Source organism: Mustelus asterias, chromosome 12 (genome assembly GCF_964213995.1).
Source record: "Mustelus asterias chromosome 12, sMusAst1.hap1.1, whole genome shotgun sequence".
In the NCBI taxonomy this organism is placed as follows: Eukaryota; Metazoa; Chordata; class Chondrichthyes; order Carcharhiniformes; family Triakidae; genus Mustelus; species Mustelus asterias.
Window position 1 is genome coordinate 26,744,150 of NC_135812.1, and position 23,247 is coordinate 26,767,396.

At 38.9% G+C, this 23,247-nt stretch overlaps 1 protein-coding gene across 2 annotated transcripts in view; it reads left to right on the forward strand.

Annotated features, from left to right (window-relative positions):
• The window catches only part of usp32 (ubiquitin specific peptidase 32), a 216,231-nt gene that overhangs the window by 103,304 nt on the left and 89,680 nt on the right, over positions 1-23,247 (forward strand). For both annotated transcript variants that reach the window (XM_078224932.1, XM_078224933.1), the window contains exons 4-5: positions 456-574; positions 19,539-19,698. In XM_078224932.1, the coding sequence (XP_078081058.1) occupies positions 456-574; positions 19,539-19,698 (279 nt within the window). The remainder of the gene's footprint in view (positions 1-455; positions 575-19,538; positions 19,699-23,247) is intronic.

The window sequence follows — 23,247 nt, forward strand, 5'->3', positions numbered from 1 at the left end:
TTATTCAAAAAATCCAACAGGTTATCTATCATGTGTAACCTAATTTGGCTGCAATTATTTTAAAAATCTGGTCATAGAACACTCAAACCGACAGATGATCCTCATATCTTAAATGTATCACAATTGCCATGCCTGTTCAAAGTTAATGACACTGTTCACAGTGGTTTAAATAAAATGATAAAGTTATGAAAGGTCAAGTTGATGTCCTTGACGGACATTTAGATCATCTTGTGTTCCTCAAACTGACCCACCTGGATTTACTAGTTGGTGACATGAGTGTCTATGACCATTCTGCAGACTGGCCTTCTCATTTTCCTGACTGTGGATGGTGCAAGGTTATTCTTAATTTGAGGGAGAAATAAAAATGGGGACATAATTTACAGAAATTATGTCCCTCAAAATACAGTACAATGTTTTACAAATTGCATTTTAACCTGTATTTAATCCTGTTGCAGATATTTTTAACCTCTTTGCGAATGAGTCTGGGAGCTATGTCGTGCGCGAGGAGATGGAAACCATGTTACGTGCCTGTGACGGAGAGGTTCAACTGGGAGTTAAGAAGTGCTTTGTCGAGGTAGGGGTTTGGCACTTTCATATGCCTGTTAATGCAACTATTTAAGGCAAGCGAACAATGCTGCAGATGCAGGAAATCTGAAACAAAAGACAGCAAATGTGAAGCGCACAAATCTCATAGAAATCATAGAAACCCTACAGTACAGAAAGAGGCCATTCGGCCCATCGAGTCTGCACCGACCACAATCCCACCCAGGCCCTACCCCCATATCCCTACATAATTTACCCACTAATCCCTCTAATCTACGCATCCCAGGACACTAAGGGGCAATTTAAGCATGGCCAATCAACCTAACCTGCACATCTTTGGACTGTGGGAGGAAACCGGAGCACCCGGAGGAAACCCACGCAGACACGAGGAGAATGTGCAAACTCCACACAGACAGTGACCCAAGCCGGGAATCGAACCCAGGTCCCTGGAGCTGTGAAGCAGCAGTGCTAACCACTGTGCTACCGTGCCGCCCCGTGGGAAGAAGTGGGAAGTCTGTGGGAAGAAGTGACAAGTTATGTTTCAGCTATGACATTTTATCAGAAAATATTACACATGAACAGCTCCTAAGCAGGAACAGAGCAAAGAAAAGAGTGACCACTCAAATAGAGAAAGAAATAATGCACTGTAAAATGATTAGGTGGAGAGTAGGAGATGAGTTAATTGATGGAAGTTGAAGTGCAAGACAAAAGGAGGAAAGTTGGCAGCCAAAGCATTTGTGAATAGTGGAATCAAATTAGGTAGGTAGAGCAGGGGGAATCGTGAAAACCTGGAAAAATGAAACATGTTTTAGTGGCCCAGGTTCTGCTTTCCTTTGCTATTTTTGCCTCTGCACTCACTTTTAATTGGCCAGCAAGGTTCCCCTGCACATGAGATACTTTCTCCTGTCTTCAGGACTCCTTTTGTATCTGAGTTGCACTCTCTGGCCTCCTAACCTTTGCTGATCTTTTTATTGAAAGCATGATGGTTGTATCAGTTTCCCCATTTGCCTCGTTCCCTCTAATTTATTAACAACCACCGCATGTAACAAGCAGCACTGACATTATCTACTCACTGACAAGAAAGGCAATCTGTGTAGGGCAGAATGCTGAAGATCTGGCTGAGGCCAAACGGCAACTCTCTGAAAACTCCTACCTCCTAGAATATGAACGCACTACTAAACAGCAAGATATAATTTCTAAATTTTTCCGCCCACTATTTCCAAAATGAGCAACCTGCATCTGCCTGCCACTGAAGATACACAACCAGTACTGTCCTAGCAGGCCAATTGTTCCTGCTTCCTCTTGCCCCACAGAACTAATTTTCTCCTACCTCTGTTCAATTTTTCCCATTGTCTAGTCCCTACCCACTAACACCTGCAACTCTTCTAATACCCTCGGACACTTCAATCAATTCCAGTTTTATGGCTCCAATCATCTCCCATATCCTTGCCACTCACCATACATGACAAATCAGCCACAGACATGCGCAAATTGATCTGCTTCATTTGTAGAGCCGCACAGTACAGATTGTGTTAAAGTTGCAGTGGTGAGCATGAATATGGATGTTACTCATTAGGTCACTACTTGTGAGCTATCCAGAATTGAGCAAGGAAGAATCAAGTATGTTGCTGTTAGAAAGGAGTCACATATCAGTCAGACCATGTTTGTGCTTATCAGTATAAAGTTTGGTTTTGGGTTTCTAATGACTGGAAGCCAAAGGACCTCTTGCTCAATGAAACAAGAAAAATAGCATGCTGTTTGTGAGCTGCTTTGTTCCTGTTCTCTCTGTGCTTCTACAAGATGATGCATTTAGGTTTGAAGGATAACTCTGAAGTGCTGTGAAAGCAGAACTGGCCTTTGGATTGTTTTCAATTTGTGGGGGAACTCTAGTGACACATGGAATGCTAACTTAAGAACTTGCTTCTGTCTGGCTGATAGTTGGCAGTTTCATGAAACAGTTGAGGCATTTGAGAGACTACAGAATTGCATGGCTGCCAATGAGGATTGAAATGTGCAATTTTACCAAGCTGAGACAGTGCAACAACATCCAAATTTGTTCAGCCTTCATCTCAATGGTCTGTTAAACGGGTAACTGAAAAGATTACAGGATTAACCATGAGCCACAGGTCTATGAAATATCCAGATGCTTTATTTGGAAATAGCAGGCAAAAGAACACAAGCAAGGCAAGAGTAAGAGTGCAGAAGCTAATATGTAGAGATTTGTTGATTTTTGACCTTTCCCAAGTTCCCTAATATATCAATTGTGATAAAATAAAGACTGTTTATTCTTGAAGAAATGGATTTTGTTGAACTAAAGTGGAACTCACTGTCAGAGACACACAAATTAGCAGCTGTCACCGCCTTTTCAAAATATATACAGCAGGCTTTTGCTGAACCATTAAATTGCAAAACTTTTTGGAAGCTGTTCTTCTGGCTCTGGCAGTGAATGATTACGGATGGTTTAAAGCCTCAAATCTGTTTCAAAAGATTGCATTTGTTTCATTAATAATACATATATTTTTGTATTATATGGTTAATATTGTGACCGCAAATGCCATAGGTTTGACGAGTATCAGAATCTATACTTTCATCCCTCACCAGGACAAGCTGTGGACCCCTCACTACTTGCTTGCTTTGCTGCAAACATTATCCATGTCCTTCCAATCTAGCTGAACTTGTTCTCACATTCAGAAACTTTTTCTTTGATTGCACATTAGATTCAAGTGTTGCAATCAGATCCTACCCATGCTTATCTTTATGTAAAAAATGTTGAATAATCTTTCTTCCAATTCCGATTGGCCCCCTTCCTGGTATCCATTTCCATTATTTTTTGATTTCCTTGAATTTCCTCCAGTCTTCAAGTACCGGTATAGTCTGCTGACCATGCTTATAATTAAACCCCCGCAATGCTGGGATCTGCGCCTAGCACTGCAACAGTGGAATATCAACCTCTGATCGCTGAAAAGGTGCAATGGAGCAAATGGCCTCATCTGTGCTGTAATTTGCATGATTCTGAAAGGGCAAGATGCAAGTACATTAGAGTAATAAATAATTTCCACCCCTATTTGAGGATTGATTGCTGATTTTGTGCTTAATCCTTCATCACACTGATGGTTCCAAATTGTAGACTTGAGCTGGCAGTCAAAATTTGAAACAATCTCTGACTGCCAAAATGAATTGCAGTTGACAAGCTGGTAGCTCAGTGGCAAATACATTTGGGTTTAAGGGCTGTGTAAGGCTTGAGTTGCTTTCTGTGAATGGAAAAGTTTTCAGTTTGCTTTTCATAAAAATGATTACGTAGCTAATATTTTCACTTTTGTTTGGAAGAGGTTTAAATTGCTTTGCGTGCCTTTCTTTGCTTGAATTGTATCTCCAGCTTGGTGATTGTATTGCAGACACTCGTGATAAAGCACAGCATCCATCTATTCTGTCTCTGCTTAGAACATTTTACAAGTGCTTCACAAAGGGACAAGTGGAAATTAAACTTTAGTTTTTAAAAGGTTAATAAACTGGACTGAAAATGGGAACTAGATTTACTTATATAGATGAAAAAAAATCATACTCTTGTAAATGGTGGATTTGATGCATAGAACATAGAACAGTACAGCACAGTACAGGCCCTTCGGCCCACGATGTTGTGTCGAACCTTTTCCGAAACCAAGATCAAGCTATCCCACTCCCTATCATTCTAGTGTGCTCCATGTGCTTATCCAATAACCACTTGAAAGTTCCTAAAGTGTCCGACTCCACTATCACTTCAGGCAATCCATTCCACACCCCAACCACTCTGAGTAAAGAACCTACCTCGTACATCCCTCCTATATCTCCCACCGCGAACCTTATAGTTATGCCTCCTAGTAACAGCTACATCCACCCGAGGAAATAGTCTCTGATGCAGGTAGAGCAAATTTGAAATGACACATTTAACTTGGGGAAAATGTCCTAAGGCACTTCATGGAAAAATGATTAGGCAAATAGCAACACCAAGCTGAAGAAGGGGATATCAATAGGGGTGATTAAAAGCTGTACAAAAGAGGTAAATTTAAAAAGAGCCTCAAAGGTGCCGACAAGGGTTCTAAAAAGGTTTACATTTTGCCAGTGCTGCATGGAAAATAAGAAAAGTAAAACTATTTGAAATGTAAACCCCGATTGGTGGATTCCCATCTTAGTCTTCCACAGAAAAGATGATGCTAGTATTGTCTTACCTCTGCCTAAAGGGATTGATGATTGTTTAGCACTAATGCGCTACTTCAGCATTTGTCAACCTAATGTGTTCTGGTTGATTGCCTATCTCTGAACTAGAAAGGGAAAGTTGTATGCTTTTCACTCCATGGTTCTTGAAGGACACTCGGGCAAGGAACAAGTAACACCAGGCAACTTCTCATAAATTGCATCTCTTGCAATATGATCATCTTTCTTACCCAAACAACAGCCTCTCAAAATCAGTGAACCCTCCTGTGGATTTGACCGTCGTATTTGTTAGATTAGCCCATAAGTGTGTATATAATGAATAATCATGTTTGTTCTTGATTTTCTTCGGCCTCTAGAAGAATGTAGTATATCGGTAGTAACATCTCTACATTATATTTAGTCATGATATTCCAACACAATATCTGCAAAGAACCTTTATGTAAAAGAAATTTGTTTTCTCATTCTCCATTAAATTCAGCCTGGTTCAGTACCTAGGTTTGCCCATAAACTTGTTTGCCCATTTAATGAGTTGAGTCAAGGTGGGGCTTTACAATATAGTTTTGGGAAATTGTTGTTAATAGAGCACAGTAATAGTTAAAGGTTGCGTGAAAGGAGAGTGAATGGGTATTTTAATTTCTCTCTTTGGAATGACACATTTTGCAGATTTTCTCATTTTCTACACCCACCATCCTTTTGGGTAGCTGAGTGAAATTGCACACATTGTGTTCTGAACATGATGCTCTTTAAGGTTTTGTTTTAACCTTGCAAATGTATTTTATGTAACATTCTTAGCACAACCAGGCGACAACCTGACTTAAAATGTTAGATCTTGGGGTATAGTGTTCAGACCTTTTGTGACACCCATTTTCCAACAATCTGCACAATTTTAATTGTTACAACACCTGTACTTGAGTTAGTGACTATTCCTTCTCTGACTTGAGCAAATGTTGAAGAATAAGATGATACATCACTCTCCTCTTTGTCAAAATGGCCACCACTTGAGTCAGTGCATTGTTTCACCTTCATTCTTTTTTGATCGATATCCAAACGAGCTCCAGCATAGCTCAATAGCATTGTTTGTGTGTAATGCGTAGAGCGTCAAGCCAACTTGCCTTTACAGGCTAAAGAGTAGAGCAATAAAGATGGGAGGTTGCTAGAGCCATTTGCACAGGCAAGCACCGTGCAATTATTCAGTCAAGTATTGTGATCTAAAAGATGATGGATAACCTAAAATTATTACAGTATGGAAAGCGCTACTATTGTTTCTGCTGGATCTTTCAGCTATGCACTTGGCCCTAAATCCCAGTCACTTCTGTCACAATGTCGCAATTGAATACTGGAGTTGGGATGTCTTGCCGAAGTTGTACAAGACATTGGTAAGGCCACACTTGGAATACTGTGTGCAGTTCTGGTCACCCTATTATAGAAAGGATATTATTAAACTAGAAAGAGTGCAGAAAAGATTTACTAGGATGCTACCGGGACTTGATGGTTTGAGTTATAAAGAGAGGCTGGTTAGACTGGGACTTTTTTCTCTGGAGCATAGGAGGCTGAGGGGTGATCTTATAGAGGTCTATAAAATAATGAGGGGCACAGATCAGCTAGATGGTCAATATCTTTTCCCAAAGGTAAGGGCGTCTAAAACGAGAAGGCATAGGTTTAAGGTGAGAGGGGAGAGATACAAAAGTGTCCAGAGGTGCAATTCCTTCACACAGAGGGTGGTGAGTATCTGGAACAATCTGCCAGAGGTAGTAGTAGAGGCGGGTACAATGTTGCCTTTTAAAAAGCATTTAGATAGGTACATGGGTAAAATGGGTATAGAGGGATATGGGCCAAATGCAGGCAATTGAGATTAGCTTAGGGGTTCAAAAAAAAAAGGGCGGCATGGACAAGTTGGGCCGAAAGGCCTGGTTCCATGCTGTAAACCTCTGACTCTCTTAGATTTTATTTTTCAAATAGTTAGCCACTTCCTTTTTAAAAGCCATTATGGATTCTCCCTCTCCCTGTATCTGTTGGGGCATTCCATGTCTGAACAACCTTCTGTGTATTTTTTGTTAAATCCCCTAACTCTTGCTGTTTCATAATTATCATACATTTTGCTCTTGGGCTTGCTGATTGGAAATACCTTTTTCTTGATTACCATGTCAGTAATTTAACTTAATTTATATAAGGCCTTTTAATAGCAGTTATTTCACAGAGGAGTTAACTTTACATGTTTACTGAAAAATGCTCTATCTGTAAACATATTCTGGGTTTAAGCACATGGCTCCTCCTTTTTGCTTTAAAGTGAATTCATTTTAACTTCCTCCTTATTGAAATCAAAGTATTCCAAAGACAGCATTGTGGCTGGTTACTTAACTATTTTTGGGTCATCTATGTTGGTAGCTCTCAGTCACAAATGGTCGATCTTTTTTTTTGAAGTTAAGGACTTTAAGACAAGATTGTTCAAAATAATTGAGGTTTTTTGATCATCTTGCTTGGATTCATCTTCATTTCATGCTGAGCATAGAGACAAAACTAGTCTGAAGGAGAAAGGTACTTTGTGAAGAAGTAATAGTGATTCTCCAAAATGACACTATTTCATGAAGGGGCATATTTGAAAACAGGCAAACAATCAAATTAGAAGGTAAATTTATAGAAACGTGTTCAGTATTTATAGAAATTAAAATGATTGAAAATTTGATCGTTTTAGTTTTAAATCTAATTTGTGGTGAAATCGATGTTTAGTGGTTTTAAAGTTTGACAATGTTTTTGTATTAAATATGACACTGAAATAACATGATGTTTATTTTAGTCTGCTGTATTTACAATAGACTAAACTTGCTGCTAACGCACTTTGAATGCATGCTGGAAGGTCAAAGAGCAAAGAACTGGCCCTTCAGCCCACCAAGTTGCACCGACCGTGCTGCCCGACTTAACTAAAACCCCCTACCCTTCTGGGGACCATATCCCTCTATTCCCATCCTATTCATGTATTTGTCAAGATGCCCCTTAAAAGTCACTACCACATCTGCTTCCACTAGTTCCCCCGGCAATGAGTTCCAGGCAGCCACCACCCTCTGTGTTTTAAAACAAAAAAAATCTGCCTCGTACATCTCCTTTAAACCCTGCCCCTCGCACGTTAAACCTGTGCCCCCCAGTAATTGACTCTTCCACCCTGGGAAAATGCTTCTGACTATCCACTCATAATCTCATAATCCACTCATGCCTCTCATAATCTTGTAGGCTTCTATCAGGTCGCCCCTGAACCTCTGTCGTTCCAGTGAGAACAAACCAGGTTTCTCCAACCTCTCCTCGTAGCTAATGCCCTCCATACCAGGCCACATCCTGGTAAATCTTTTCTGTACCCTCTCCAAAGCCTCCACATCCTTCTGGTAGTGTGGCGACCAGAATTGAACACTATATTCCAAGTCCGGCCTAACAAAGATTCTATAAAGCTGCAACATGACTTGCCAACTTTTAAACTCAATGCCCCGGCTGATGAAGACAAGCATGCCGTATGCCTTTTTGACTACCTTCTCCACCCGCATTACCACTTGGTGACCTATGTACCTATACATCCAGATCCCTTTGCCTATCAATACTCCTAAGAGTTCTGCCATTTACTGTATATTTCCTTTCTGTATTAGACATTCCAAAATGCATTACCTCATATTTGTCCGGATTAAACTCCATCTGCCATCTCTCTGCCCAAGTCTCCAACCCGATCTATATCCTGCTGTATCCTCTGACGGTCCTTATTGCTATCTGCAAATCCACCAACCGTTGTGCCGTCCGCAAACTTACGAATCAAACCAGTTACATTTTCCTCCAAATCATTTTTAATTTTATTTATATATAATATATATATATACTATCTATCACAAACAGCAAAGGCCCTAGCACTAATCCCTGAGGAATGCCACTTGTCACAGCCCTCCATTCAGAAACGCACCCTTCCACTGCTACCCTCTGTCTTCTTTGACCGAGCCAGTTTTGTATCCACCTTGCCAGCTCACCTCTGATCCCATGCGACTTCCCTTCTGCACCAGTCTGCCATGAGGGACCTTGTCATAGGCCTTACTGAAGTCCATGTAGACAACATCCATTGCCCTACCCTCATCAATCATCTTCGTCACTTCCTCAAAAAACTCGATCAAGTTAGTGAGACACGACCTCCCCTTCACAAAACCATGTTGCCTCTCGCTAATACATCCATTTATTTCCAAGTGGGAATAAATCCTCTCTCGAAGAATCCTCTCCAATAATTTCCCTACCACTGATGTAAGGCTCACCGGCCTGTAATTACCTGGATTATTCTTGCTACCCTTCTTAAACAAAGGAACAACATTGGCTATTCAATGTCATATCATGAAGTTATGCACAGTAACCTATGATTCTCCATCCATTAAATTAATAGACACAAGATCATGGATTGGGAAATGCAAAATGTCACAGTAGCAGCAGTTCAGCAGAAATTTGCACCAAACAGTATTTGATAACTTTTCAAAGTTTTCTCAGGTGATAGTAGAATCTGCCTCCGACTGAATGGATCCTGTTAGTTGTTGCGGTCTTTACATGTCCCAACCCAGTGTTTACAGAATGAGATATTCTTCAGTTTCACCATATATAATATATATATATATCGAATCAACAAGAATTTAAATCGGCAAGAATATTTTGGCATTTTAGCCTAAGTATGGATCATGTAATGAAACATGCAGGTTTACATTTGCCCATTTAAAAGATATTAGCAGTTCTGTTTCTAGATTGGCTGTCTTGCACATTTCATTGTACCTATTGTCTTCCTACCACATTTTCTAGAGGGCTTTGCTGCTGAAAATAATGGAGGGATGATATTGTAATGCTTACTGCTGCGTGTCATAGGATTAATTACTCAGCTGTGTTGATTTCATGTCAGCTCAGCCAGGTCAACGCATGGAGATTGTAACGTAGTGGTAATGTCACTGGGTTAGTAATCTAGAGGCCGAGGCTAATACTCCGAGGGTTTCAAATCCCACCATTTAAATTTAATCAATAAATCTAGAATATAAACATCTGACTCGCAATGTCCCTTAGGGAAAGAAATCTAGCATTCTTATCAAGTCTGGCTTGTATGTGACTCGAGAGACAGAGCAATGTCTTCTGAAATGGCCTAGTAAGCCACTCAGTTCAAAGGCAATTGGAAATGGGCAACAAATGCTGGCCTTGCCAGTGATGCCCACATCCCATGAAAGGAGAAAGAAAAAAATGTAGGCTAAAATTGCCTAAGTATCCTTGGATTTAAAAACAAGACTTCAAATTGCCATCCGCAACACTTGCTGAAAGGTCTGTGTATAGATATTAGGCAAGGGAAGGATTGTGTTGTAATGCTCAGATAGAATGTTTTGTCTTGCATTTGCATAGCACATTTTATTTAGACTGATCTCCAGAATATGACAATATTGAAATCTTTGTTCCTTTAAGCGCAAGTGCTTTGCTTGCACTGTGGAATTCAAAGCTTGATAAAATATGTTCCAATCCATATTCGGGTAGAAAGTTTGCTTTAGGTGAATATTTGGTGTGTAAAAGTGTGCAAAGTCTAAGTGAAAACAAGTGTCCATTTCTGATCCCTGTAGCCAAGTTAGCCAGTTTCCTGTATGAGCATCTAATTACTTAGAAGTTTTAGTATAAAATTAGTTTATTATCGTTATTTTTTTAAACCTAACCTGCATCTTTTCACGTGTATGAATTTAGAACTCCATTTTTGGACTTATTTTCTGGTCCATTTTATATTCTGATACTTTGTAAGATATAATATGGAGCATGTTATTTTGTCATGCTAAATTTCAATCAAAATCACTTTTTGTTCACTTCAGTTTAAGACAAAGCTTCAGGGAGGGACAAGGACAGGAAAGAGAACTGACATCAGATAATGATTACGTCACAGGAATTTTGTGGGCTGCCAGCTGTAATCGCTTTCATTGGGTGCTTTAGGTTCTTGTGTGGTTTTCTGCTGGGGTTTCCCCACCAACATGAACCCATGTGAGTTTGGTCACTGCAGACAGATTTAGAGGGAGTGGTTTCTTCACAGTGTATATATGCGAACAAGTCTTTTTTAAGTATATACAAAGAGGTATTCTGACAGGAGGGCTGATCTTGCTCCATGCATTACTTTCTCAAATCAATACACTGATCCCAGGGTGTATAGATGGTATATTCATGGTGGATTTTGTGACATGATGTGATAACAAGAGCATGTGCTTGATGTAAAAACTTTCCCTTTGAATGAGAAAATAATCAAGTATTATATTAAGAATGGTTACAACAGCACGTGTGGTGAGTAATAGTTTTACTTGATTAATTAAGGATAATATTTTCAATGTATTACACATTTGTATTGTAGTTTGGTAGCGAATCTTGAAACATTTGAACCTAGTATTTATGTGTAGGAATTTTTTGTCTAGTTTCACTGCTGTGAAGCACCTTAGGGCATTATGCTAGGCCAAAGATGCAATGCAAGTTATTGTTGAAATACTGCTAAAGCAACATTTTCAGCTGAATTGGCTCAGTGATGCAACAATTCATGCATACAGATAATAGTAATTGATAACATACTTTTTATAAGGAGTTCTTATCAACATAACCCCTTTAAAAACTTTTTTTAAACATTTGTTTATTACTTCATTATTTTTGTCCAGTGGTTAGATTTCAGTGGCAAGCTGTTCTTTCACCCAAAACCCAACATTATGAAGTGTCTGGGATAATGGATTACATGGTGAACCTTTTTTAAAAATCATTGACTTGTGAAATAGATCTCACCACATATTCCTAATCTCGCCAAATAAGCAGAAGAGCACCATGTTGATGGACAGTGTTGTTCAGTTAAGCTACTGATAACATTATACAAAGGGAACAGGTAAATTAACATTATACAAAGGGAACAGGTAAATTAGCAGATTGGATATTTTGGAGTAACTGATGTAATTTTACACCATGTGTTCCAAAACAAATGTTTTAAGATTTAGCAGTGCACCTCAGTAGCTTGACTAAAAGTATTACATGAAAATAAATAAATAGTATATTTCACAATTAATTAAGAATTTCAATCAAAATAGTTTCCAAATGAATCTGGGAAGCCTCTAGGCTGTTAACCAACACCAGTCTCATAGATGCCAATGCCATGGTAGCAGCTGGATTATATACTGATTTGCATCTTATTCAGATGATGTTCATGGAATCAGCACCTTGCCATAAATATAGATGTTGCAAAAACAGCAGACCCTAGGATTAATGTGTGGTCTTCTCCCTGTGGGCAGCATGACTTTGAAATTATCTGGTGGAAAATAAGGTTAAAATCTTAAATAGTTTAAAGTCATATGCATTTCTGCAATGGTTCATAATAGAAAGATATTTTTTCCAAAGATTATGCCAAAGTATACTAACCTCTCTTCAGCAAGAAGAAACAATTGTTAGAGTACTGGATCTATCTAAACTTTGTATGGAAAGTCATTAACTTAGCATACTTTGTTCATCCTCATTTGGTGTAAAGGAGCAGAATCATCAGGCTAATTTCTCCCAAGGGAAGTGCCCAGTGATGTTTGCAAAAGCAAAAATAAGTGGAAGAAAATAAAGATGGTAAAGGTTAATAATTCTGTGATCTTTATTTTTTTTAAAAATGTGACTCAATTCATATGTATTTTTTTGAGATTGGTGCGATTCCTATTATACTTCAGAATACCAGCTGGTGAAGGATAAAATTGGAGCCAATTGTCATTTTTTATTTAGAGTTACACAGTACAAACATACACCTCTTAACTCTACGACCACAGTTTTAGTCTGGGGTATTCAAGTAAATCAGCAAAAGACGCTTTAAAGGTAGTGCTTCATTAATGAGCCTACATTTGTATGTCTGTATACATTTGTACATATTTTGGCCTACTCTTTGTGCAAGTGATTATGTTGAGGCCAAATGGCTTCACACATTCATCCTTTGCTGTAGCTGAATGCTCTGTCTTGTTAAAACCAGGATATAAAAATGGTGGTCTTAATTTTTTATTAGTTTTCTTAGAATTAAATGGCACAGAAATAGTTCATTCAGCCCATTGTTTCTATGCCAGCTCTTTGAAAAAAAACGATTGAAATAGTCTGGCAAATAGGACCCAATTTCGTATTGAAAGTTATTATTGAATCTCCTTCCACTTCCTTCAGATGTCAAACCATGGCTTGCAACGCAAAAAGATTTTCTCCTTGTTCCACCCTTGATGTTTTAGTGAGGATTTTTTTCTCTTCACTGTAAATGTTGTTTACCTTCCCTATTTTGTGCATCAGAGTTCATCAAGAATGAGAAAAATTTAAGTGCTCGATAATTTGGCTTTTTTTTAAGAATTAAAAAAGCATGGGAAATGTAAGTGGCAGAACTACTATTGGCATTGTGCGAGCTTCTTCATATTTTTCCTTTTAGTTGTGAAGTATGGGATTTCCCTGAGGAAATTCTGGGGAAATTCAATGTTTTCTGCGTTGCCAAGGCAAATGGTTCCTCTTGAGAATTGTACCTCTGCAGTAACATTGGTTGATTTTATTGTATCAATTTTTTGGTAAGCACCGGCCAATTACGTGTTCAGAAAGGTAAAACATTCAAAAATATTATTTTGTATTTTTATTCTGTGCATTCAAAATTAGTGCATCGTCTCAGGATTGAAAATGCTATCACCTTCAGAATTCCATTACAAATTAAATATTGCAGCACCTTAGATTATACGACCATTCAAAATTGAACCGTCAACAATTCTTTGGCACTTCATTGTACAGAAAATATATACTGCCTCCCAGGAACAGTTGGTGAGCAACCAATAATAGAAAGCAGTCTTTGTGAAAGCCTGCAAATGTGAACAATGAGCTTCAATCCCATGGTTGTTGTATTCCATCCCTGAATACACAACTTCTTTGCTCTAAAATGAGCAATTCCCCTCTTTCCCCACTCCATACTAAGTAAAGATGGTTGTTACCCGCATCCTAATAAGCAGTCATTGAGAACTCCATCAGCTACCACAAAGCAGCATTTGTGGCAGCTCCCATTACCCCCAGAAAATATTTTGATCTCTGGCGGCACGGTAGCACAATGGTTAGCACTGCTGCTTCACAGCTCCAGGGACCTGGGTTCGATTCCCAGCTTGGGTCACTGTCTGTGTGGAGTTTGCACATTCTCCCCGTGTCTGCGTGGGTTTCCTCCGGGTGCTCCGGTTTCCTCCCATAGTCCAAAGATGTGCGGGTTAGGTTGATTGGCCATGCTAAAATTGCCCCTTAGTGTCCTGAGATGAGTAGGTTAGAGGGATTAGCGGGTAAATATGTAGGGATAAGGGGGTAGGGCCTGGGTGGGATTGTGGTCGGTGCAGACTCGATGGGCCGAATGGCCTCTTTCTGCACTGTAGGGTTTCTATGATGATTTCTTCCCCCTACCCCATCACAAAACACAGCTAATTAAAAGCTATCCCTGTTACAGAGAGAAGTAAATCTATCCCTACCATGCATATTCGGAAATATGTTCATCACCCTTCCCATCAACCCCACTCCCATACACACACGTGCACACACTGGTTTTCATGCATTTCACAACCCTCTAACATGCTTTAGCTGAATACAGATTTCTGCCTTAACTCCCTATGTCTTCAAGGGAGATTAGCTAATATGTTGGTGTGTGTATAATGATTTGTGCCTTTTGGTGCCATAATGGAGACTTTTCTTTGCCATTTTACATCACCTGTTTCTCTCTCTCCTTCTTCCCCACCCCCCCACCATTGTCTTTGAGTTCAATCGTTTATAAAATGTAATCACTTAAAAGAATTATTGTGCACCAATGAGGTTCTTAAATGATCATTTAATTTCTTGGCTCCATGGATACTGTGGTCAGAACTGTTGGATTAAATTGTTTTATTGTATTGCAGCCTCTGTTGTAAAGTTTAGCTCTTAAAGATGTAGCTGAAACACACCCACAGCGCAGTTTGAGTGATGGTCAAGCCTTCATCTGGAACTGCAAAGATATGTCTGTGACTGGTTCTTAGAGGCTCATTTAGCTGAAGTTGCCTGCTGAGTAGGGTGACCTTTTCACTCCCCCATTGGCCTGTAGGGAATGCTCGTCAGTATCACTGGCCCACAACCCTTGGCTTTTTTAATAGAAATTTGGGAGCTATAGGTCTTTGATTTCCATATTAGTGCTGCTTCTCATTTGGAGCATTCAATCAAAGAATTATGTTTGAATCTACCACCTTGCTTTAAGATTTGTCAACTTAATTTTTGTACCATTATAAAATCAAGTGATACTGCAGGTCAAGGATATTCTCTTATTTCTATTTGCATTTCCTTTCCCAAAACCTCAAGAAGGTATTGATTGTGGTCATTTGATATTGAGGTGAAAATATTGCATACGAAAAGCCTAATAATTGATTTTGGAACAGGGATGGGAATTTGATTGAGAGTTGATGACGTTCAGCCAGTACTAGGATGGGACTTTCTGAGGGTTAGGTTGCAGTTGGTCAGGTTTTGGATGGTCTCAGGTTTGTGGGGAGTGGAGTGTGGGGGCAGGGAGAAAGCGTTGGAGTGGTTGAGTCTACAAAAAAGGAACTGATCTGATTCCCTTGAATATTTTGACAGCCAAAGTTCTTTGTGCACAAGATCTGCAATAAATTATTTTTTGCTTGGTGCCTGGCTACGCCATAAACCACATTTGCGATAGGCAAAGTTCTGACGAGTACCCTGTACAACTTAGTACAGAGAAAATAGAAAGCAAAAGCAGTGGTGCAGAGTGCAAAAGTTGTCTTATAAATTTATTGAGCAAATTAAGCACAAGAAAGATATTCCTTTGTTTATCTTCATTATATAGATGCTAATGTTACTCCCAGCTGATATTACTGGATCGTCAGGTCCCAGAATGGAACCTGGCTTGACAGATCATAACTTTTTTTGTTTAGAAATGTGGACAAAGAGCCACAGGACTGCCAATTAATTTTTAACAAGATTAGAACTTTTATAAACAAGAAAAGATGAACTATATGATGCTACTCATTCACCCCAGCTATACCTTTACAGATATACACAGATTTGTAGGGCTAACACAAGTTGCAAAATACATCTTGTACTCTAAAATCTTCCTAAGTACACAGTTCATGTCATGTGGAATGTGGTCAAACACACCACACTCTGAAACCAAGTGACATTTGCCACACAAAAAAAGTTGTGTGGATTTCTCATCAAATTTCCCAAATATTTGTCACACTGTCAGCCAAGAGGTCTCATTGAAATGTTGGCTTCCATATGTGAGTTTCTATCATCCGTTTCGAAGGACACACTTTGCAATCTTCTCTCAAGTGTCTTTATCAGAGATTCATATCCAGGAATTCATAGGGGCATGCAGTACAAAAAAGATGTTTAGGCCCACCAAGTTTGCACTGACAATAATTACCACTAAAGGCATGCTCATCCCATTTTCCTGCACTTGTCCCATATCCTTGAATGTTATGATATTTCAAGTGCTTATCGAAATATTTTTTAAAGGTTAAGGTTTCCAGCCTCCACTAGCTTCTCAAGCAGCGCATTCCAGATTTCCACCACCCTCTTATCTCAAATCCCCTCTGAATCTCCTGTCCCTTAACCTAAAACTATGCTCCCTCATGACTGACCACTCAACCAAGGGGAACAGCTGCTCCCTACTCACCCTGTCTATATCGTTCATAATCTTAATACACCTCAGTCATGTCTCCCCTTAGCCTTCTCTGCTCTAAAGAAAATAATCCAAGCCACCCAGTCGGTCCTTGTAGATCAAATGCTCCATCACAGGCAACATCCTGGTGAACTGCCTCTGTACTCCCTCTAGTGCTATCGCATCCTTCTGAAAGTGAGGTGACCAGAACCGCATACAGTACTCCAGCTGTGGCCTAACCAATACTATACAATTCCAACATTAACTCCTTGCTCTCATACTCAGTACCATGACTGACAGGCATCCAAGTAATGATACCCAGCAAGAGAGGATAGGTGAAAATCATTAAACACTGCTGAGCACAACAAAATCTTCCTCAAAGAAATTAAATGTAAATTTAAGTATCAATTAGATTTGATGTCAGTTGTGGCTCAGTTGGTTGCAGTCCAATGAATCCTAATGTCCTGAGTTCAAGTCTCACTCCAGGACTTGAGTATAAAAATCAAGGTTGACATTTGAGCAGTGAGGGAGTACTGACCTGTCAGAGGTGCCACCTTTGAAATGAGACATTAAGCTAATCTTTTACAGGCACCCTCTGAGGTGTCTGTAAAAGATGTACTGGCACTTTTTCCTAGGTAAAAACCTATCCTTCAAAGATGGTGCTATGTATTATGGTCCTATATCTACTTGTCTTTTGAATGCACCTGTTGCTGATTGATTGCAAGTTTATTAATTCTCAAATTGTTGGCATTCTGCTCATCTCTATTTTGGGGGGGAAAAAAATGAAATTGGTCCAAACTGATATCAGTGCTACTCTTGGTGGCTCATAGTCCTGGAAAGCCAAAGTAATTTCATTTTATAAACTACCAAGAGTCAGCACAAATCCCTATAATTAATATGTACTTAGAGTAGATCAGTTTGTGATGCACCCATATCTTGCCCAAAATATTGCAGTTATATGAATTGATTAGACCTGATACTTTAGTTTCTGATTTTTGTGGGTCAAAAGTGGGGCTGCTTGAAGAGCTATCTTTCAAAAACTGTTCTGGTTTAAGCCCTAATTCTGAACTGCTGGCTGTGTAATTAAATGACTGTACCATATCTTCCAACTATTCTAAACATATTTTAAAAAGCACATTGAACCATAAGCCACTGATGCTCTAAGAGAATATAGAAGATTCCAAAATGTGCGGAAAATATGCAATAATAAAACTCAGTAAATCCTAGAATGGGATCTTTGATACAGTTTAATCTTTTAAGTTCTTTATCTTATCAATGCTGACGAGAGAGGCGCATGTGGTGGGGTTGGGGGTGTGGGGTGAAAGGAATGAAAAGGGGATACTATGAAGATGAGAGGTGAAGAAGAAAGATATATAGTTGTAATGGGTGTTGGGTGAGACCGCACCTTGAGTACTATTATACAGTTTTGATCTCCTTGCTTCATGAGTAATACTGCTTGCTTTGGAAACAGTTCAGAGAAGGTTCATAGGCTGATCCTTGGGATGAAGGAATTGTATTATGAGGAAAGATTGAGCAATTTTGGCCTATACTTGTGGAGTTCAGAAGCATGAGAGGTGATTGAATTTAAATATATTAAATTCTGAGGAATCTTGACAGGGTAGATGCTGGGAGAATGTTTCCACATGCGGGGGAATTTAATACTCAGAGGTACAGTTTAGGAATAAGCCATCGCCCATTTAAGATTGATGAGTTTCTTCTGAGGGTCTTTTGTGTTTGGAATTATCTTCCCAAGAAAACATGGCGACACTGAATATATTCAAGGCTGAGTTAGTCAGATTGACAATGAAGTTGTGCCTTATGCTGGGCAGGCAGGAAAGTGGAGTTCAGGCCGGAAAGTGGAGTTCAGGCCACAATCGGATCAGCCATGATCTTATCGAAGATTAGAGCAGATTTGATGGGCCAAATTGTCTACTTCTATTTCGTATGATTACGTGTACAGTCTGCCTGCTGTAGTGGCATTGTGGATAATTTTACTAATTACTTTGTTCATTAAATAAAGAAAATAGAGGCCTTAATTTATATGACACTTTTTTAAAAATTTGACTTTACAACTTTCCTAAATATATTTTTGTCTCATCTCTATATGATTTAAATACCAATATTTATTAGTGCTGTGTTAGGTTTGTTGTTATTCTGAAGCAGTTTTTGAATGATGTGCAGCTTGTTCAGGTAGGTTAGGATATCCGATACCTTATTTATTTTCATGGCATCAAAAAAAAATCAAATAACATAATTGTTTGATTGTTGGTGATCTCCTGTCTGTTTTCTCAACCCACCACAAAAGTCTATTTAGAAATTTAGCTTTCATCTCTATTAACATTGCTAATATAAGCTTTCTGAAGCATGGCGATTGTAAATATTTTTAACACTATAAAACCATTGAAAATTGTTTTTAAAAAATCAATTTTCAAACCACATTGCTGTCTGCCCAGTGTTGAAAGGAATGCAAGTTACAGAATCTGAGGTTTGAAACTTAAGTATATGGAATAAAGCTTCATAACCTGAGTGACCTTTCCGCGTAAAATACGACTAAAGTGAAGCTGTATGTGCTTCACAAGCTCAGATCAACTCTTAAAAAAACACGCAAAGTACTTTGGTAGCTATGGTTACTTTTGTTGTTTTTAATTTTACTTCAGTTCCAATTTTCAGTGCATGCTTGAATTATTTTTAATATCCATTCCTTGGATACGGGTATCAAGAGCAAGGCCAGCTTTCATTGCCCAGCACTATTTCCCTTTGAGAAGATGGTGGTGACAACAAAGTGGCTTGCTAGGCCATTTCAGAAGGCAGTTAAGAATCAAGCACACGAATGTGCCTCTGGAATCATTTATAGACCAGCCCCAAGTATGGACAGCAGATTTCCTTCCCTCAAGGACATTAGCCATCTAGTTGGGTCACTACTGCTGATTCTAGCTGCTGCTTCCAGATTTATTTAATTAACTGAATTTTAGATTCTCCAATGGCCATGTTGGGATTTAAACCTGTGGCTCTGGATTATTAGTCTAAGATTCTGGATTACTCGTCCAGTAACATAACCAATGTGCTGCTTCACCCACCTATAAAAGTGATTATAATTACTTTATGACGTTTGTACATATAATTCTAGTATAACATTTTGCTTTTGTTTCAGGGAGAAAAGGTAAATTATGAGAAGTTCAAAAATTGGCTCCTTCAGAATAAGGATGCATTCACATTTGCTCGATGGCTGCTGTCAGGAGGAGTGTGTGTCACTCTTACTGATGATAGTGATACACCTACCTTCTATCAAACTCTGGCTGGAGTCACTCATTGTAAGTATTTTTAAAAATGTGATGAATCATTGATTGTATGAAATTTGCTGATGCCGAAGTACAGTGACCCCAAGTGTTAGTCTTATTAAAGTCAACATGCAGGCCTTTTTCTTTCTGTGAAGAGTACGTTCGTTGATTTACAAACATTTTGTTACCACATTTGATGCTGTTGGCTGTTCTTTGTTGTTTTCTTTACAAACGGCTAGCTGAAAAGGAAATCCGCATCTGCTCAAAAAGTGTAAATGTGCCTAAACTAGGTTAACCTTAAGGAAGGAGATGTAAAATTTCCCGTCCAGTGACATCAGAAGTGGGTGGGTGTATTGCTCTCAATCTACTTCTCCTGGGTGACTTTCACTTCCCATTAGAGATTCCACTGAAGCAGGACTTTACTCTTGTGCATCCTTTCATTTAATTGCTCAACCATTGGTGACCTCAGCCTCAAACTTTGGAACATCCTCCCTGGATGTCCGTGTGCTGAGTGTTGTATTTATTAAAGCAATGTTTTTTCCTGCCAATAAATATAAAATTTAAGCATCTAACAATTGTAGTAAAATACAGAAGTTCTACTTGTATGTATTCAGTAATTTTTTGATGTTCATTGTTCTATTTACACAAAGAATGGGGAAAAAGAGCTATGTGATAGAGATGTCTTCACAAAAACAAAGCTGTTTTTGTCATGAAGTAATGGGAGGTTTGTAGACTATGCCAATGGAAATCCATCTAATTTCCAAAGAAAATTGAATATCCAGTATAATCCTGAGACATACCTACTGGTATGTATCTTGCAATCCTTAAAAAGTGAAAATCTTTGATCATGACACATTTTAGCAGGAAGAATGAGGAAAGACAGCACTAGCTGAATGGTACAATTTTAAAAGGGCTGCAAGGACAGACCAATCTGGCATTGGTTGTGCACAAATCCTTGAGGGTGATGGAACAGGTTAATAAAGCAAGTCAGTTCTTGGACTTTATCAATAGTTGCATGGCGTTCATAAGAAACCGAGTTCTGCTTCAAGAGTAGTGTGTCCAATCCTGGGTACCATGATGTAGGAAAAATGAGGGTGCAAAAGAAATTTACTTGGATTGTTCCAGGAAAGAGGGATTACATGTATGTGGATTAACTGGAGAAGGTGGAGTTATTCTGCTTAAACATGAAAAAATAGGAGGCTTGATGGAAATGTACAAAATCATAAAAGGTTTAGATAAGAGTAAATAAAGAGAAACTGTTCCCTCTGGCTGAAGGGTTGATAACCAGAGGGCGCAGATTTAAAGTGGTTGCATAAAAACGCTTTCCTCAACTCGCTAGTTATTTGCCAGCGTGGTTAAATTTGGAATACACTGCCTGGGGATGGTGGAAACAGATTTAATAGTGGCTTGCAGGAATTGGATAAACAATTGAAGGAAAAATAATTGCAGGGTAGAGAGTCTCTGAGTGGAACTAATTGAAAGAGCTTTTCAAAAGAACTGCCACAGACTCGTTGGGTGAAATGGCCACCTTCTACTCTATAGAGTTTTTTGCCATTGAACAAGTAATACATTCCAGAAAAAGGGCTTTAACCACACAAACTTATAAAATGCAAATATTTTTAATGGGGATATTAAAGCAGATCTTTGTACTGCCAATTCTTTGTACACGTCATAGAAAACATTAGAGCAAAAGCAAAATAAAGCAGTTGCTGAAAAACTGAAATAAGTTGTTTCACCACTTACAGAATGGAGATTCATTAAAGTAGTAAGATTCCTCTATATGATTATAAACACCATTTGATATATTGGCCACCATGTTATTTTGAAGAAGCTACAATAGGAACTACCATATGAGTTTGCATATTAGTAAATGATAAATTTTCAGTTTTGTGACTTGAGATTTTATGGAAAACAAAACGCATGCAAAACTGCTAAATGGCTTACATAATCATTGAATGGCAACTTAAAAGCATGTAATCGAATACAAGAGGTGACTTCGCTATCATATTTGAGTTTTAGTGCAACTTATTTTCTTTTGTTCAGCATTCTTACTGCTTTTAAATTGCTATCACAGTCATGACTTCTCAAACTAACTACCGATTGAGGGAAAAGTCTAACTTAATGTACTGTTCCAATCTTCTTTAAAATCAGATCAAAAACTAACAACTGTTTATCATTGCTGTATTAAATGGTCAGCCACTCAGTTTGTCAGTTACTTCCTCTTTGAGATTTGAAATTAATACTCTGTCTTGCCAGCTATCACGAACATTACTGGACAGAGTGATAGCCGTGACACACTATTCAGCTGATGTCAACAATTAAACCTCCTTTTGTTTGACAGGAAGAAAATAGCAAAAACATTCTCATGGCTTTGGCATATCAGGTCATGATATTTGTTCTCTACAAAAACAGCTATCAGTTGCAGCTTCGTGCTATTCAATACATTTCGATACATTGGGGTAGCACAGTGGTTAGCACTGCTGCCTCACAGCACCAGGGACCAGCGTTCAATTCCGGCCTTGGGTCACTGTCTGTGTGAAGTTTGCACGTTCTCCGTGTCTGCGTGGGTTTCCTCCGTGTGCTCCGGTTTCCTCGCACAGTCCAAAGATGTGCGGATTAGGTTGATTGGCCATGCTAAATTGACCGCAGTGTTGAGTTTAGCAGGGTAAATATGTGGGGTTATGGGAATAGGACCTGGGTGGGATTGGGTGCAGACTCGATGGGCTGAATGGCCTCCTTCTGCATTGTAGGGATTCTACGATTTCAATTTTGGATATTGGGGTGGGGGGGGCTAGGCTTGCCATCGTCCTCTAAATTGGCGCGGTGTGGCTTTCCTCTCATGGTCTAGTCAGTCATTCCAAATCACATCTTATGGTTGCATTCCAGAACGTAAGATATTTATTGGAAAAGCACATTATTTTTGCATGATTGGGGTCCTGGTATTAATTGGGAATCACAACTATGAGGCAGTTGCAACTCAGGTTGCTTGACACTCATTTGTTTTATTTCTGTGTCTTTCACATAATCACATTAAATAGGTCTCCAGATTATTTGGATGAAGTTCTATAAAATTCCCTAGTGATTTGTCCAAGTGGACTTTAATGAGGGGTTATTTAACGTTCCTTTCTGTTTCAATCTGCCTGGAGTCAATTTTATATTTATATAACTTTTTGTCTAACATTTTTGCTTTGCTGCAAAATCCAGTGTTATATATTTTACTAGATTGTTTGTGTTCAGAGGGTTTCCAAACAAAGGCACTAGTCTTCCTTTATTCACTGTATAAAAACCTTTCACTTTCAATGTATCATGTCCCTCTTATAAATTACAGTTTCCCTTCCATTGGATTACCCTGGAGAATCTATTCTGTATGCTCTCCATGGCTTCAGTGTCCTTTAATTGGACAACCAAAACTAGGCATCATATTCTAACAGGATCCAAATGGATACTTAAAAAATTATTATAACTTGTGACTTTATCTGCCTGCACTTGAACATTTAAGGGGTTTGTGCATTTGAACTGTCTGATGGTGCAGCTGTACATTATAAATTGGGTACAGAAAGGTGTGAATTGATACCATAGCTT